Here is a 19,636-nt window from a genome sequence, read left to right on the forward strand (position 1 = left end):
CTAAGTCAAGTTTCAGAGTTCCAATAACTCTCTCTATTAAACCCTTGAGAGTGAAGGGCAGCTGCTGCTGTAAGATCTTTCCTTAATGAGAAGAGTGTGAGGGAGGCGGCCATTCATTCATTTCAAGTCATTTCATTTGCACTAAAAGATGCCACAGAGATGAGTTTTTACTGCTGTACAGCTGCCCAGTTCTAGGACATCTCAAGGACTCAGAGAAAAGGCATCAGCACAGGAAGCCATAAAGCAGCTGCCCATCAGTTCAAAGGGCAACCTAGAATCCTCCTCCAAGGTCCTCCAAGGCACGAAACGCATCAGGTCTTCACCTGTATGTCCTAATAAATGGTTTGAACTTTTAATTATATTTTAAGTTATTATTTTTGAAGAAACACTCACAACTTTTTTGGTTTTGTTATACAGGTATAGGATCCCTTATCCAGAAACCCGATATCCAGAAAGCTCCGAATAGACTCCATTATATCCAAATAATCCAAATTTTTAAAAATGATTTCCTTTTTCTCTGTAATAATAAAACAGTAGCTTGTACTTGATCCCAACTAAGATATAATTAATCCTTATTGGAAGCAAAACCAGCCTATTGGGTTTATTTGATGTTTAAATTAATTTCTAGTAGACTTAAGGCACGAAGACCCGTTATCTGGAAAGCCCCAGGTCCCGAGCATTCTGGATAACAGGTCCCATACCTGTATGACATTTTTTAGTCAGAGAGGCTTGTCCCAGATTGGATGCCCGGGATAACAGGCCTTATTTGCCTCACTTTCTGCCTTCCTCTGCCTTGATTATGTCAGTTACTTCTGGTTTGTGATCTATTTTCAATCTACTTCAACTTCTATGCTACTGTATCCATCTATGGAACATGTTTAGATGTAGAATGCTGGGAAGACAATTGTGTTCTTTATTGTCCATACCAGAACTTGAATATGGCTGGTAATGCCTTAACTGGAAAGTATTATTCTACCACCCAAAACTCTGGAATGCTAAATAAGTCACTACCAACCCTATTCACCAACAAGATGGTCAATTGCTACCTGGAGATCATGTTATAAGAGATAAGCCAAATAAATTGTCTGAACTTTGTTACAGGCTTCCATCCCATCAATGTCCTTCCCATCCAGTTGTGAGCTTGCTATCAGCATATTCCTTTCAGTAGATCCCATAGACCACAGTCAATGGTGTCTGCACTCCTAGTGGTTAATGCTAGAGGTGGAAACTGGTATCCTTGGAGCATGTTTCAGAACATTTTGTTTTCGCGTCTCAGAGATGAATCATTTCTGCATCAGTGGCCCACACCACAGCATTTCAGTCAGTTGAGCCCACAATACCAGTGGCTCCCAGGGAGGCTTGTCAGGAACAATTTTTCAGAAGCCGTAAAAGAGACAGTCTGTTCTGAGGGTAGGAGAACCCAAGCCCAGTCTGTGTTTCTCTCCCGTTGCCTCCAGTTCAGCTGGCAGAACTCGAAGATACACAACAACTTCTTGAGTTAACCAGTCTTGACATGTACAGGTTCCTTATGTATATATACACCTGCTTAGACATTTCTCTCACCTTCCTGATGTCCTTCAAATACAATAGAGATCAAACTTGTTTTTCCTTCTAAATTTACATCTTGTGATGTATTTTTACCACTTCTATTTCTTACTGAGAATCTCAAGAGTTTGATACAGTAAGGGGCCGATTCACTAACTTCGAGTGAAGGATTCGAAGTTAAAAAACTTCGAATTTCTGAGTTTTTTTTGGGCTACTTCGACCATCGAATGGGCTACTTCGACCTTCGACTACGACTATGACTTCGAATCGAAGGATTCGAAGTAAAAATCGTTTGACTATTCGACCATTCGATAGTCGAAGTACTGTCTCTTTAAAAAAAACTTCGACCCCCTAGTTCGCCATCTAAAAGCTACCGAAGTCAATGTTAGCCTATGGGGAAGGATATTCCTTTGATCGTTGGATTTAAATCCTTCGAATCGTTCGATTCGTAGGATATAATCGTTCGATCGAAGGAATAATCCTTTGATCGTTCGATCGTACTATCTGCGCTAAATCCTTCGACTTCGATATTCGAAGTCGAAGGATTTTAGTTCCTAGTCGAATATCGAGGGTTAATTAACCCTCGATATTCGACCCTTAGTGAATCGGCCCCTAAGTATCAAAATGACACTGAATTGAGTATAATTGGACAAATAAATCTTTAAAGGTTGAACTTTACGTTAATTTCACTGATAAAGTGTGGTGGACTGATAAAGTTCTGTTTGGTCTAAAAACAGTTTTATGAAGTGAGACAGCATCCAAGGAGATATAGCGGTGGGGAAAGTTCAAAACACTGGAGATTTGAGTGTTGTCAGTAGTGATGGGCGAATCTGTGCCATTTCTCTTTGCCAAAAAATTAATAAAACGGTGAAGAATTCGCAAAACGCATTAAAGTCAATGGGCGTCCGAATAATTTTGACGTGCAACAATTTTGTGTGCGCGACTATTTTCTTTTGTCACTGTGGATTTTTTGCCGGTGAATTTTTGCTGCAGTAAATTTATTTGTCGGTGGCGACACGTGGAAATTCACCGCAAATTTGTGCCTGGCGAATTTCTTTACCCATCCCTAGTTGTCAACCTAATTATGGAATGGTATGAGTGTCGTCAACATAAAGCCATACGAGTTGAAAGTTTGCAAAGAGAAGCAGTACATTTTGAAATGAGTAAGGTCCAAGGACATTGTGGGAGAACTGGATGTAAATATATTGCATCAAGAGTAGTGACCAGGCATGGATTTGAGGCAACATTCTGTGCTTCATCCGGCAATTTTTACATGAAATCAGAGAAAAATCTAAAGAAAACCCCCCACCTTCTTACCAATGCATTTTGCATGGAAAAAAAGTCAGGAAAAAAGTCTACTGACTTCAATGCATTTGTTTGAAAAACCCAATGTATTTTGTTCGAAAAAACACTTTAAAAAAAATCGTCCATTCACTTCAATGTCTTTCTCAAATTTTTGCCATTTTGCTAAATTTTCCAAAATTTTTGCAAATTCTTCCACAAAGTGAAATGGAACAGATTCAGAGGCTCTGGTATGTGTGAGTTGGGAGCCAATTTGCCATTTGGAAATAAGGGTTACTATTTCATGCTGGGAGTCAATGTGCCATTTAATGCTGGGTATCACTGTGCCATCAGTTCATTTAATGTTGAAAGTTACTGTGTTATTACATGTTGCAGACATCATGACAGTTGGACCAAAGTGCCATAAAAATGACTGCTCAAGGTGAATCAAATCAGATTCCCATAGGAATTATTTATTTTGTCCCTTTTTAGCCAACTTTTTATCCAACTAGTAGGATCCTTTGACTAATAAGAAAATCTGATGGCAGTTTTTTTCACGCATGAGGCCCAACAGACCAATAGGAAATTATAGTTGCTCAGTTCCAGTAGCAACGGAGACATCCGTTGCACCATTTTAGTAGGTATGGGCGAATTTTTTCACCTTGTTTCACCGCGGAAATGACGCCCATCCCTACATGGCAAAATTTTTTTGACGCCCATAGACTTTGATGGGCGTCGGTGACAATTCGCGGCGAATTTTTGGCGAAACAAAACGGCTCAGATTCGCCCATCCCTGCATTTTAGTAGGAAAAGACACTTTGTGCACTTCATACCTCTAACCTAACTTCTAGGGATTCACCGAATCCAGAATTTAGTTCAGGATTCAGCCAAGATTCTACCTTTTTGTGAGGCTAAGTGCCTGACCGAACCGAATCCTTAAAAATCATGTGACTTTTCTTCACATGAACAAGGAAGTCAAGACATTTTTAACCATGCGGTTCTCTTCCCCCCACTTGTTTCCCTAATTTATATATATGCAAATTAGCGTTCAGTTTGGTATTTGGTTGAGTCTTTCACAGAGGATTCGGGATTCAGGTGAAACCTAAAATAGTTGATTTGGTACATCCCTACTGACTTACCGTTTGTACAGAGAACCATCTTAGAAGAAGACAGTGTTGAATTGTCACTAAAGAGAACTGGCTTTGTAAAGCAGCAAATGGATAACTCAATAACCTTGTTCCTGTCCCCAGAGCAGAATCAAGGATTTTGGAATTCCTAAAATAATCCTGAACTACATTAGTTAATGGATCGATAGAGGACATACGGTTCAGAGCTCTTTATAACATTTCAGCTGGAAATTGCTCGAGATTAATTATGCCATCTGTGCTATGGTGTACACAAATGTCAAATGCAGAAAACATGTTTGGGACCACATAAAAAGAAAACGTGCAAATAGAAAAATATACAAATAGTCACATTTGTATAAGAGAACAATCGTAGTCATTATCATCATCATCAGAGAAGACCAGGATATGATTAAAAATGGAGATTTTTAAAGTCTTAGCTGACGTGGCCAAACCACCAAATCTATAATTCATCTTGTTAATCAACTCCCTCTGCCTTTAGTCTTGGGCTGAGTAAAATATTTGCACATGGAATCTGTCATTAGATAGATATGAATGGATTTCCCGTGCATATTACATATTCAACATTTCCTTCTGTGGTGACAGATAAGGGAGGGGGAGAAGTGCCGTTGTCGATGGAATGGGTGACGTTTTAGGACCTTTTTTTCTTTTACCAAGAGGAATTTGGCTCAAACCCAAATGTTGACAAGTTCCTTCTGTGCATTTCTGATAGGAAAAATGGAATTCCATGGAGAATTTGATGTCAGATAAGAGCCACTTTGCCTACGTAGACTGCACGACTCATGGAACTAGAATTTAAAGCACTTTAATTTCAGCTTCAGGACACCTTACATCCATTTAAGAATTCGGAACAAAGTCTCTTTATATTCATTAATCCCACTAATCAATGGACCCACCACACATTCCACAGAGCAATGTTTTTATTGCACCTCTTCCAAGACATGGAATCGAAAACACCAAACTTTGCTTAGGTCACAGTCTAGTATATGGCCACAATCAAACTGCCAGCTCATCTGCAAAGAATCTAAAGTTTACTATAGAGCTGTGCTATCTAAATAAAGACAGAAGAGCATTAAGAGCATCTTGGGTCCTGGAATGTTCTAATGACGTGCTCCCCCAAAATCTGGCATTGCAATTCACCCTTAAGTTCCTAATACCATAATAACATTTCCATTTTCAATGGTGGTGTACCAGAGTTGCAATTAGCCTATATTAGACTAAGGCAAAGTAGGATGCAGAGATACTAAAAAGACCAGGAGAAAGAACTGGAGACCTCAGCTATCACTCACCACAGCTTGAAACCATTAATATGCATGTTTTGCCTATTGCTTAAGGTTCTAGGTGGCTGCATGTAACCTATATTATAATTCTGTATAAAGAAGTATCTAGTAATGGGAAGAAGTGCCTGGTAATATGAGAATATATTCATAGGAAACGCAAAGGGTTATGTGTGATATCCAAGAAGCGTGCACCAGTAGGATGTGTTTACTCCATATAGATGTATTCTTACATATTCTTCTGTGTCTTCTTTCTTGCTAAGAACAGAATCCCTCCCTAAATGGGAGTTTATACAAAACAGCCTAAACAGATCTAAAAAATCAAAAGTCAAAGTAAGGGCAGGTTAAACCCCCCAAATGTTGAATTTCATCATAAGCCAATTTGTGGATCAGTGTGGCTAAAACGTATTGGCTAAATGCATACGAGTGTCATTCCTGCTGTTACTCAAGAAAGTGTTACATAGTGATGCCTATCCAGGGAGCTAGTGCACTAATGAAAGTTTAGATAAAAGGAGTGCAGGTGATTTTCAACTATAGACTGTTACGTAAGATATCCCAAACCCAGAACTAACTCCATGGCTCACTCTTCTGCCTATAGCAGCTGCCTTTGGCTTTGGGAGGAGCCCTCCACTACTCAAGATACCACCAGGTGTTAATGTGAGAGGACAAAGGAGAGAGTTCTGGGCAAGATATCGAACGTGTAGTAGTAGAACGGGAAACAGGAAGTGTAGTCAATGGCCAGGCCATGTCGGTACCAAACAGGCACTGACATGGCCTATACAGAAGCATAGTAAATGTCACAGGCCGGGGTCAAAAACCAAACAGTAACGCAGTACAGAATCAGAATAATTGTCAAAAATAGTGGCAATGGCCAGTACAGGCAGCAAAGATCAGACTTAATAAACACACCCAGGAGCTGTGGAAAATAGACCTATGGTGAACGAGGCCTAAATAATTGAATTTTCGCACCCAACACAATGACGTCAGACGTAGATGCGCGTCAAACCCGGAAGTGGCACAGGCGCACATCATTTGCATTTTGATGCAGAAGAGAACGGACGTCGCTGGTGTCCCCCTCGTCCTCTAGACCACCAGATATCCTTAAATAGACTAACCACTTGGTGACATAAATTATATGTCATAGCTTATACAAATCAGCTTTAAAGTAAAATAACTACAGTAAGTCTTTAGATGACCTAAACACCACACACCAATATAAATCCCCCAAACTTCAAAGCAATTTTTGGAGTCCACAAATTATTATATATATTGTAGCTGCCTTTTATTCAGCAACAGTAAATTATTCTGGGTTCAAGGTCCACCATGTAGGCTTGAATACATTCCGTCTTTTGGAAATGAAGATGTTTAGCATGGAGAAGGCTACACTCCTTTGCCATAACTACAGCATTTGTTCAGAGTCATACTCAAGATCAAAGGTGGCTGATAAAGGAAGAAGCACATTCCTAGACTGGTATCCAGGTGCTCCATAGGTTTGGTTTATCCTACATGCCACTCGGTAATTTATTCCCCATTTCTAGAGACTTTTTCAAGTAGACTGGAAAAAATCTATTCCCTTGCTCACATATATTTTTTTGAAAAAGGTTGGAGAGACAAACAATATGGAAGCAATAGCTTCCACCTGAGAGGGAAAGATTCCTTTTTGACTCAACTTTGCAATAAGAGCTAATATCATTAACCCTGTACCTTTTCCCTTTATAAAAAGCCACCCAATCCCTTCTTGAAACTATCTTATGTATCTGCTAGTACAAGCACTTCATGGAGTGAGTTACTCAAGTTCACAGCTATCATGGCAAAACAGTTTTGCATATTAAGTTGGAATCTCCTTCCTTCAAATCTGCATGGATGTCTCTACTGCATGTCTACTGAAAGGCTCTACTGATGAACAAGGTTTCAGAGAGTTTATTGTATGTCCCCTTTTATACTTATACATGGTTATCATAAGTCCCTTCTTAGGTGTTAACATTGGCTAGCCTTTCTTCATAATTGAGACCTCATATTCTTAACCAGCTTACCTACTCATCTTCAAACTCTTTCTAATTCAATAACATCCCTTTTGAGAAATGGAGACCTAAACTGCACTGTTTATCCTAGATCATGTCTTACCAGTGCTTTGTAGAGAGGCAGCATGACCCTCTGAAGTGGAGTCTCCCATACTACAAACATACAAACATCCTAGGCTTTGCTGATTACATTGGAGGACCTCATGTGTTTTTAGAGGTCAATTCAGGGAATTCCAAAAAATTACTGAGTGCAAATGCTGATTATCTCTTTGTCTGAGATGCTACCTTAACTCCAGATCTACAAGGAATTCTTCAAATTACCTGAGGTAAGGCTTGCACAACAGTATCCAACAAAGCTCGCATCCCGGTGGCCATTTTCAGGAGCTTTAACACTGCAAAGGAAACGGAAGATCTGTTACCCAAAAGATCACACACACACACACATTTCAGCACATTCCCATACTTTGTGCCAATGAGCATAAGAGCAGTGCTCTATAGCAAGCAATCAGAATTTAATTGTGATTGTTCAAGTACAATTAGAGCATGAACCCTCATCCCAGGGGTTATAAATATATAAAACAGGCATGTCCAAACTACCAACTCCCATTGTTTCACCAAAGCTGTAAATGAGCCATTTCATTGTGGCATGGCCAACCGGCCAACCTCAATAGGGACCTAAAAGACTCTCTTCATAGAATGCAAAACTCCTTAGGATTCCTTAACATCTATACAAAGACATCCCCAAGACTATAGGCATTCCCCTATACCAGTGATCCCCAACCAGTAACATGTTGCTAAGCAATCCCTTGGATGTTGATCCCAGGGCCTCAAAGCATGTGCTTATTTTTCAATTCCTGGCTTGGAGTTTTATTGCATTAAAGCCATGTGTACTGTCAAACAGAGAGTCTTATAGGCTCCCAGACCATGTAGGGGTGACTAAATTGCCAATTACGGTTCATGTTTGGCACTTACAGAGACTTCTCCATGCTTACGTTGCTCCCAAACTCTTTTTACAGGTAGAAAGTGTTGGGAATCATTGCCCTATACTGAGAACAATTCAGCAGGAACAACCCCCAAGGTTTGCTCCTAAACCAAGCTTTACTGGCATAGGTATTTACCTGTACTAAGCACAGCTCTACAAGAACACTTGAGTGAACAATGGCCCTTTAATTCTCTGCAGATGCTTCTAGCTCAGCTTGTTACAATAGTTAGAATTATAGGAGGTCTGACACTTGTTTACCTCGAGCAATCCTCAGCACCCTCATGATGCGTATGATAGTTGGATTGATGGGAAGGGAGGCGTTAATCTCAATCTCCTCTAGTGTGATTCCCATGATGGAGAGCAAAACAATGGCTAAGTCCAGTTGGTTCCACCTGCAGGACAACATGAACAAAAGTCAGCATATGAACGAGTTGTGGTTAACAGTGCAGGCAAACAGAATCTAATAAGTGACTCCAGACACATAATTATTGTCTTGCCTGGCTAATTAGCAGATCATTTAGATGCTTGTTGTAAGCCTCTGCATCCTTGTATGAACGATCTAATATCCTTATATAAAAATATAAGGATATTAAAAATCAATCTATGTTCAGTAACTGGCCAAAGGAAAAGAGAGACAGAAAGGTGGCCATTTTGCATGTAGGTTGGATACCATTTATGGCTACCTTTAAGGAAACCAAAGCTAAAATTTAACGCCGGGTTTCCCCAACTCCTAACAGAGAAACAACCCCATGCCCTGCTTCCTGTCCAATCATGAAGATGCAGTCGCAACAAAAGACTGTTTGTCTTCTCATCCTTCCCAACCATACTCTGTAATGATGATCACTGACCAGGAGTATAAAATATTACTTTTTAAATATTTTTGAGATTGTTGCACAGTTTTTGCTGCATTTAGGGAGGGCGGACAGGACTAAAATTTGACTTTAATTCTTCTTTAGGAATTGGAAAAGGAATTGTTCAGTATAAAAATAAAAAACGGGTAAATAGATAGGCTGTGCAAAATAAAAAATGTTTCTAAAATAGTTAGTTAGCCAAAAATGTAATGTATAAAGGCTGGATGTCTAACATAACAGAACAGAACACAACTTCCTGCTTTTCAGCTCTCTTGGTTTCCACTGATTGGTTACCAGGCAGTAACCAATCAGAGACTTGAGGGGGAGGCACGTGGGTCATAAGTGTTGCTTTTGAATCTGAGCTGAATGCTGAGGATCAATTACAAACTCACTGAACAGTTATGTCCCACATGGCCCCCCTTATAGTCACTGACTAAAGGTGCCCATACATGGAGAGATCCGCTCGTTTGACGATGTCGCCAAACGAGCGATCTCCCTCCGATATGCCCACCTTGAGGTGGGCAATATCGGCTGATCTGATCGTGGGCCCTAGGGCCCAACGATCGGATCCTAACGATGACCAAACGGGCGGTCGGATCGCGGGACCGCATCAACGAATAGATGCGGCCGCGATCCGACGGGATTTTCTGTCCCATCCGATCGAGATCTGGCCGACTTTCGGCCAGATCTCGATCGGTGAAGCCCGTCGGGGGCCCCCATACACGGGCCAATAAGCTGCCGACATGGTCTGTCGGCAGCTTTTATCGGCCCGTGTATGGCCACCTTTAGAGAGCTGAAAAGCAAGTAGTGATCTGTTCTGTTCTGTTAGATTTCTGGTCACGCCAGCTTTATAGATTAAATCTTTGGCTAACTAACTATATTAGAAACATTTTTTATTTTGCACAGCCCATGTAATTACCCAGTTTTTATTTTTACAATGAGCTGTTCCTTTAAAGCCTGGATGGATCTATGAAAAAAAGTTCAATAGCAGTTACAATTTCAAATAACTATACAACCATCAAACATTTTTAATGAATGTAGCTAGGGGAGATATGTAATATGCAAAAAAAAAAAATAGGTGAAGTTCCCCTATAATAGTTAAAAACCACAATGAGCATGCAGGCCAAAACTGAGCACTAGTCATTTTAATTTGCCAAGACTATAAAAGTCTGCAAGACCCTTGCAAGTAAACAGTGGGATAATGGGCTAGCCCCATATCGCTTTGGATAATAGGTTCAGGGCTGAAAAGGATCCTTGTGCTCCGTTACCTGTCCCAACTGTCAGATTATCAGATGCTGATGTAAATTAACATTACAAGCTCTCTCACACATGCTGGGAGGAAGTCTAATTAGGACGCGCACTACAGCATAAGCAGAGGCCCTGGGGGAAAGTAGATGTGGAACCCCATCAGCTCTTGACGGGCAGAGCCTCCATAATATCACTACCAACTGTGCCAATCCTGTCTAAACTTGGCAGACGTAGAAGTGGCTGGCACATGGCCAACTTCTTCATCGTAATCTAGTTGGCACAACTGTGGTTATACAGAGTCTGATCCCTTTGCTGCCACTCTACCCACACTGCAGGCAAAGCTGCACAAATGCAGCAGATTCCCAAAACGGCAGATTAAAAATTGCTGTTTATTTAAATTAGTTGGTAAAATAAATATCACACTTGCAGGGCCATACTGCGCCCCTAACCACAAGGCTTCCAGTTTCTAATTTAAATAATAATAATAATATGCCACTATGTTAAAACTCTCAGGGTAAGCCTATGGTTTTATGGGGTGCCGAGACCTGTAGTTTAATCACACATTTGTTACTAAATCTAGTATAGGTCATTCTAAATCAACTGGACTTGCTACTCATCCGAGCATCCGAGCAGCTTCTTCAATTCAACTGACTGGTGTGGGAAGTCCTCGGCATATAAACTCTTCCACTAATCCAATCACAATGGCACATTGTAACTCTTCAGAGAGGTGACATCTGAAATTTACAGAGCTGTGATTCTGTGGGGTTACTGTGATAGGATTACCAAGGTATCATGCAATTCCTAGAAACCGTTGTTACTTGTGAGAGTTGCATGAATGGATGTGTGAAGTGTTCTGAAACCGCCAGGTAAACCCACTGGGCTGGCCCGGCACTGCTCTGTCCTTACAATTGCCATCAGTGGAAGAGTTTATATGTAGTGATGGGCAAATTTATTCGCCAGGCCCGAATTCGCGGCAAATTTGCGCGATTCGCCGCCAGCGAATAAATTCGCGAAACACCCACCGGCGTCAAAAACGGGCGCCGGCGTCGAAAAAACGGGCGCCGGCGTCAAAAACGGGCGCCGGCATCAAAAACGAGACGCCGGCGCCGTTTCGCGAATTTCGCGAATTTTTCAGCGAAGCGAAACGGCGCAAATTCGCCCATCACTATTTATATGCCGAGAACTTCCCACACCAGTCAGTTGAACTGAAGAAGCTGCTCGGATGAGTAGTGAAACGTCTTCACTGATTACTCAGCAAGTTAAAACAGCATTGTATGTAGCAGACAACTCTCTGAAGAGTTAGGGCAGAGACACATGCTCAGATTCGGGAAGATTTAGTTGCCTAGCTATAAATCTCCCTGAACTGCCTCCCGCCGGCGATTTAGATTATAGCCAAAGTCGCCAAAGTTTCCACATGAGGCAACTTTGGGTGTCTTCAGAAAACAAATCGCACCGATTGCCATCCGGCAAGCGATTTAGATTATAGCCGGCGGGAGGCAGCCGCCCCCAAGAAGAGGAGATTTGTTTCTGAGTGACTAATCTCCCCAAATCTGAACGTGTATCTCTCTACCAGGGCCGGAACTAGGGGTAGGCAGAGTAGGCACATGCCTAGGGTGCATAGCTTTGGGGGCACCAGGCACGTACCTTCTCTGCCTCTGCTACCCCTAGTCCGGTCCCCAGTCCCCACTCTGGCCCGCGTGTGGGGACTTTTTCATGCATGTGTGTAAATGCGTGTGCACCATTTGTCCTCACATGCATACGCAGTTTTCTGTGCTTGCGCACTTGCGCCTATGGGGCGCTACTACCAGCCAGACTGCCTAGGGCACCTTGCTGGGTTGGCCCAGCACTGCTCTGCCCTTACAATTGCCACTGTGATTGGATTAGTAGAAGAGTTTATATTTCTAAGGACTTCCCACACCAGTCAGTTGAACTGAAGAAGCTGCTCGGATGAGTAGTGAAACGTCTTTAATGATTACTCAGCAAGTCCAGTTGTTTTTAGAATTACTTATACTAGATATCCCATGAATGAAAATCTTAATAAACTATTACTCCCAGCCAGGTCTGGACTGGGATTAAAAATAGGCGATGACTTCCAAGTACAGAGAGGACCAATCAGCTCCCCACCAGCCCACTTAATAGTGACTTTCTATGGCATCTTATGGCAGCCCCTCTGGCATTTGCCAGTACCCACAGATTGCCAGTCCGGGCCTGCTCCCAGCTCATTAAGATCCAAGGTTTTTTACTCTCAGCATCCAAACCAAGGCCCTATGGGGTACCTAGGAGCTACACTGCAGCAATTAAAATCTGGAGTGAACAAAGAACAGAAAGCCATCGTTTTCCAGAAAAAGTGCCAAGCCTACCCCTTCTCCTGCCGAGAAACATATAAAAAATGGGACAGCCCTTGAAAAGTACTGGAAAGTGAGCAGCTCCATCTATAAACTGCAGTACAGTTACATATCACGTACTTGCCTACTTGCAGGTGCCCACTAAGTAGCATGCGCTGCAACTGGCACATATATTATACATTGTGAGAAGTGACTCATGAATGAACCAGTGGACTTTGATAATGTGCCTATTTCTTGTCTTACTGTAATTACAGTACCTGATAATTAGGTTATGTGTTACCATTCAGGATTGCTTGGCACATAACCAGGAGCTGGATGGAATCTTTCAGACTGAGCACAGATGAAATGAGGGTCCTGGCATTACAAGAGGCTATTAACTTTCTCAGCCCTCTGCGAATTTAACTTCTCAGAAAGAGAAAGCCTAAACCTGACATTTTATGATTTAAAGGCAAAGTACAGTATAAAGAATATTGAGGCTCAGGTGTAACAAAAATAACATTCTGTGCAGTTTTCTACAGCCATCAGGGATATCTTCTGGCCTTAGCAATGGCGCTGGCATTGTAGCAGGAAAAATACAGGAAAGGTTGGAATTTACTAGTTCACTTGCCTGCTGCCAAGGGCAGAGTATTCAAAAACATCGGAGGGTTACTGACCGAGACAGATTAAGACTTAATTGGGTCCTAGGCAGGGTAGTGCATCGGGGCCCCCATTTTATTCACACTCTATCTTTCCACAATGCTTGGCAATAAACGTTTCTTAAAACATTAAAACATTGCTCTCTGATTGGACAGGATACAGAAACTAAAAGTTGGACCTTCAATCCAAGTGGAAACAGCCCTATGATTTATTAAGATTGGATCAGATGATGTCAAAGCTTTCAACTGTGGAAATTTTCAGCCACTATATGTGGCCCCATACAAGGAGCTCCTCTCGTTTAAAAAAGGTTCCTGTGTGCCACTATTTTCTTCCTCTGGCAACTCTCACCTTAACCCATGGCTAAAATGGACCTGCATCGAAATGATGAGAAAGCACGTCGATACATGGGACAAAGAGGAGAAACTTCAAATCAGAGGTCCCACAAAAGAAGTGATTGGGTCCCATCATGGAGGCTGAGATTTGGGTGAGCACTTATACGCTATTCTTAATATACCAGAAGTAAGATTTATTGGGCAAGGTATTCTTGGAACTACACTGGTGGGGGGCTGATACAATGTCTTTATGTATCTCATGAGGAGCACCTTACCTGTCTTTAAAAAATCTCCGGAACCCAAATGCCACAAGCTTGAACAGGGCCTCAAACACGAAGATGATGGTGAACACATAGTTGCAGTATTTTAAAACTTCATCCAAGGACTGCAAGAGAAGAAGTACCCAGAGTTTATGCACCAATCCCAATAAGCCCTTCCATACCCTGATGGCACACAAGGTTGGCACTGGCACTGAGCCTTTTAAGGTTGCAAATAACTAGTACCAGATCCACCATGCATTTTACATTGAAGTAAATTGGAGGTGGCAGCGACATGTTTAGGCGCCTCTTTATCAGCTGGTGGAATCATGAAACTGTCCTTAAAAATTATTTATTTTGTTACTTTCTTGTTATTTTCTGATGCAGCCAAATCCTTCTAAACAGCAAACAAGGCCAATCAATAAAGAGAAGCAGATGGGGACAAGCTGATGCTATTATTTCATCTGGCTGAATAGTACGGCAGAAATTGAACCTGAGAGGCCGCACCAAGGGTGCTTGTGTGCAAAACACCCCAAATGGCACAGCGCTGCCAGCAGCTGGTGCCAAAAATCAATTTACATTTGTCAGTGCATCATGTATTATGAATTAATTCTGCCAGGCTAGGGATGGTGCTGATAAATTGTTATGTTTCTGCTGTATTCAAGGGGGTGTTCACTATTACATTTTCATGACAAAGTGACCAATTCTAAGCAGGTGCCCTTTAAGGGAAGGGAAGGGCTAAAATGGGTGAAGTCTGTATCTGCCAGGCACTTGGATTAGATGCCCTTTACAACAACAGAGCAGAGGTCAGCCTTGCAGGATTCTTCCTGTGTCTGTTAATCTGCTGGATTCAGAACAACCAGTTGAAAGAACAGAAATGAGCAGACAATTGCTGCTCTCAGTGCAGTTTTTATTATTTGTAATGAAGGTATATTTGAATGTTGCTTTTAATTTTGGGTGTTATTCCCCCTTTAAAAACATTTACCATTGTCTAGATATTACTGCTGACCCTATAAGCCCCAGTCTGACAATGCACAGCCTTTAAACATGTCCCTCCATAAGACTCTACCCCAAATCCCATGATGCATTAGGCTTATACAGGGAGCCACATAACCTTCTATAACCTATGGGATCCAGCTCTTGATAGAAATACACACTTTGGCTAGAACACTGAACTTTGGCTTGTTTCTGCCACCCACCTAGCTGGCATTTTATCTGTCCAACGAGTTAAAAGATTTCTGAGGCCAAAAAAGGTAACACAGAGAAGCATGCAGCCCTATCATCCTAGCTACAATTCCTATGATACTTATGTTAACTAAGCACATGAGGGTTTGCTTGTCCTACCTTTGGCTGGTTGTAGTGTTCCATGGACATTGTGATGACGTTGATGCAAATAATACAGGTGATAAAGAGATCCAGGTAGTGGCTGGTGCACATGGTGTGGATGTAGAGGCGCGCCGGCGAGTACTCTGCATAATACGGTCTCCGCTGGGCCTCTGCGTGAAAATGTGAGAGTCACATGAGAAAGAGAGGAGGTTACCCACCAGGAATGTAGCACAACACTGTTCCATGATGCACCATACAGACAAAACATAGACAAACATATACAGAGTATGGTTTTAAAGGCTTCATAACTTTATATAGAAGGTCTTATAAATCGTCAGCTCACTTGACAATTAAATTGCTCTGTGGAACCCAAGCCATCCCTGAAAAGAAACCAACCACCCCTTTAGTAGGTACTAGTGTCCTGACCCACTGAGGTGCTTGCCAGACACAAATGGGAAAATATTTGCCTCAGGTCCAGTAACCCATAGCAACCAAGGAGACCAGACAATGCTACTTAGAACGGGTTGATAGAACTGCGGCAGACTTTGCAACTATTATTATATCACCATTAAAGTATTCCATTCCAAGCACCAAGAACAAATAATACTCTGTCAGTTGCTACATTGCTAATGTTGTGCTGCTATTCAAAAAGGGATCCCGTTCTCATCCTCAAAACTATAGGCCAGTTAGTCTGACGTCAGTGGTAGAAAAGCTTTTCGAAGGGTTAATAAAAGATAAGATACTGGACTTCATAGCAACTCATAATACTATGAGTTTGTGCCAGCATGGTTTTATGCGTAATAGATCTTGCCAGACTAACTTAATTTCTTTATATGAGAAGGTAAGCAGGGACCTTGATTCTGGGATGGCAGTGGATGCGATTTACTTAGACGTTGCTAAAGCATTTGATACAGTTCCACACAGAAGGTTACTGGTTAAATTAAGGAATGTTGATCTGGAACATAAGTATTTGTACCTGGATAGAGAACTGGCTAAAAGATACACTACAAAGAGTGGTGGTAAATGGAACATTTTCTAATTGGACCAGTGTTGTTAGTGGAGTATCGCAGGGCTCTGTACTAGGTCCCTTGCTTTTCAACTTGTTTATTAATGACCTGGAGGTGGGCATTGAAAGTTCTGTTTCTATTTTTGCAGATGATACTAAATTGTGCAGAACTATAGGTTCCATGCAGGATGCTGCCACTTTGCAGAGTGATTTGTCTAAGTTGGGAAACTGGGCAGCAAACTGGAAAATGAGGTTCAATGTTGATAAATGCAGGTTATGCGCTTTGGCAAAAATAATATAAATGCAAGTTATACACTAAATGGCAGTGTGTTGGGAGTTTCCTTAAATGAGAAGGATCTAGGGGTTTTTGTAAATAACAAGTTGTCTAATTCTGGGCAGTGTCATTCTGTGGCTACTAAAGCAAATAAAGTTTTGTCTTGTATAAAAAAGGGCATTAACTCAAGGGATTAAAACATAATTCTGCCTCTTTATAGGTCCCTGGTGAGGCCTCATCTGGAGTATGGGTGCAGTTTTGGACTCCAGTCCTTAAGAGGGATATAAATGAGCTGGAGAGAGTGCAGAGACTAAGTGCAACTAAACTGGTTAGAGGGAGGGAAGAGTTAAATTATGAGGGGAGACTGTCAAGGTTGGGGTTGTTTTCTCTGGAAAAAAGGCGCTTGCGAGGGGACATGATTACACTTTACAAGTACATTAGAGGACATTATAGACAAATAGCAGGGGACCTTTTTACCCATAAAGTGGATCACCGTACCAGAGGCCTCCCCTTTAGACTAGAAGAAAAGAACTTTCATTTGAAGCAACGTAGGGGGTTCTTCACAGTCAGGACAGTGAGGTTGTGGAATGCACTGCCGGGTGATGTTGTGATGCTGATTCAGTTAATGACTATAAGAGGGACTTGGATGATTTTTTGGACAGACATAATATCAAAGGCTATTGTGATACTAAACTCTATAGTTAGTATAGATATGGGTATATAGAATTTATGTGAAAGTAGGGAGGGGTGTGTGTATGGATGCTAGGTTTTCATTTGGAGGGGTTGGACTTGATGGACTTTGTCTTTTTTCAACATGATTTAACTATGTAACTATGTCAGCTTCTGGTATAAATAAATGGATCGCTGGTGCCAGATGAATTGTGCCTACCACGGACAACCTTAAAGTTAGATTTTTGTTTTTGTCTCTGAGTTGCCTAAAAAGCTTCACGCTAATACAAGCAAAATATGTTTCAGCCCCGTAACTGCGACACATGTTCTGTAACTCTATAGCGAGGCAGGAAATAATCGGTTAATCATATAAGCAACATCAGACATGTGTAGAATGGTCATCTGATCTGGGCAAAAAACATGGCAGGCCCTTGTTGACGGCACCCCAATGAAAAGCAGTTCCTGTACCAACAGGCTCCATGTTATGAAATATTAAAACCACTGACTGATCAAGGCTCCCACTAATAGACTTAATTCCCTAGGCTCTTGGATACCAAGATCAGATGGCCATCCTGCTGTATTATACACTCATGCAGGCTATTAAGCGCACCATGCAAAGCTTATCACAGGCAGCACGCTCTAAGGCAGCAGCCAAGTATCTTATTATCATCCTCTATTTATATAGTGTCAACATCTGTTGTCCCTGGCCCAGTGGCGCTTACAAGCAAATGTCCCTATCACATTCTGTGGTCAATTTTATCGGGATCCAATGAACCGGAGTGTGGTAGGAAATCTGGAGTACCCTGTGGAAATCCATGCTGACATGGGGAGAACATACAAAGCCCTTGCAGATAGTGTCCTGGCTGGAATCAAACCCAAGTTTGCAAAGCAGCAGAGCTGACCTCGGTGTCACCATAAGAGCCCATCCATTTTAAATATTGTTGGTGAGTAGTTTCACATTATAAAAGCCCCCCCTCCCATATAAAGCCACCCAAAGCTATACTCATTAGTGGGGAAACTCAATGCTCTACATTCTCATGCTACTGTTCTTGTAACCCAACAGCCACAGTCCTTTCTTGGAGACTATTATCCAATGTTACTATAGGCACCATCTCTCCCTACTATACCTGCTATACCAGAGACTATTATCCCACTGTTAGTACTATACCTGCTATCCCACAGTCACACTCCCTTCCCAGAGACTATTATCCCACTGTTACTATAGGCACCATCTCTCCCTACTATACCTGCTATCCCACAGTCACACTCCCTTCCCAGAGACTATCTAGTATAGGTCAATCTAAAAACAACTGGACTTGCTGAGTAATCAATGAAGACGTTTCACTACTCATCCGAGCAGCTTCTTCAGTTCAACTGACTGGTGTGGGAAGTTCTCGGCATATAAACTCTTCCACTAATCCATTTACAATGGCACATTGTAACTCTTCATGTGCCATTGTAAATGGATTAGTGGAAGAGTTTATATGCCGAGAACTTCCCACACCAGTCAGTTGAACTGAAGAAGCTGCTCGGATGAGTAGTGAAACGTCTTCATTGATTACTCAGCAAGTCCAGTTGTTTTTAGATTGACCTATACTAGATATACTATGACCTGGATGAATGAAAATCTTCATAGTCATATTCCCAGAGACTATTATCCACTGTTACTATAGGCACCATCTCTCCCTACTATACCTGCTATCCCACAGTCACACTCCCTTCCCAGAGACTATTATCCACTGTTACTATAGGCACCATCTCTCCCTACTATATCTGCTATCCCACAGTCACACTCCCTTCCCAGAGACTATTATCCCACTGTTACTATAGGCACCATCTCTCCCTACTATACCTGCTATCCCACAGTCACACTCCCTTCCCAGAGACTATTATCCACTGTTACTATAGGCACCATCTCTCCCTACTATATCTGCTATCCCACAGTCACACTCCCTTCCCAGAGACTATTATCCCACTGTTACTATAGGCACCATCTCTCCCTACTATACCTGCTATCCCACAGTCACACTCCCTTCCCAGAGACTATTATCTCACTACTACTATCCTGCAGCAAGTCATTTATCAACAATGGGCAGATACACACCTGGACCTCAACCCGTAGCAACCAATCACTGATTAGATTTTAGCCAGCAGTAGATAGATCATCTGTGACATTTTAGAGGTCCAATTTGTTACAATTAGCAGCCAAAACATAAGCTATGGTTTGCTACGGAAGCTGTGACTTGACACATGATTCCACATTCCTACTCTGGGCCAAGACACACAGATAGCTCCACAAACATAGGACAAAGCATGTACCAAATCTAACATACATCTCTCTTAACCTGGCTGTAAAGTTGGTTAAAAAATTAAGCCAGTCTCCTGGTTACTTTTCATGATTTAAGGGCCCTTCACTGTGTTTGCAAAGTACACAGCCAATA

The 19,636-nt window shown here is 41.8% G+C and overlaps 1 protein-coding gene across 3 annotated transcripts in view; it reads right to left on the minus strand.

Annotated features, from left to right (window-relative positions):
- LOC108702319 (voltage-dependent T-type calcium channel subunit alpha-1H-like) overlaps positions 1–19,636 on the minus strand; it is a 164,424-nt gene that overhangs the window by 14,809 nt on the left and 129,979 nt on the right. For all 3 annotated transcript variants that reach the window (XM_041577897.1, XM_041577896.1, XM_041577894.1), the window contains exons 24-27: positions 15,265–15,416; positions 13,939–14,048; positions 8,510–8,643; positions 7,591–7,661 (exon numbers count right to left, since the gene is read on the minus strand). In XM_041577897.1, the coding sequence (XP_041433831.1) occupies positions 7,591–7,661; positions 8,510–8,643; positions 13,939–14,048; positions 15,265–15,416 (467 nt within the window). The remainder of the gene's footprint in view (positions 1–7,590; positions 7,662–8,509; positions 8,644–13,938; positions 14,049–15,264; positions 15,417–19,636) is intronic.

The sequence above is a fragment of the Xenopus laevis genome, chromosome 9_10S, assembly GCF_017654675.1.
Source record: "Xenopus laevis strain J_2021 chromosome 9_10S, Xenopus_laevis_v10.1, whole genome shotgun sequence".
In the NCBI taxonomy this organism is placed as follows: Eukaryota; Metazoa; Chordata; class Amphibia; order Anura; family Pipidae; genus Xenopus; species Xenopus laevis.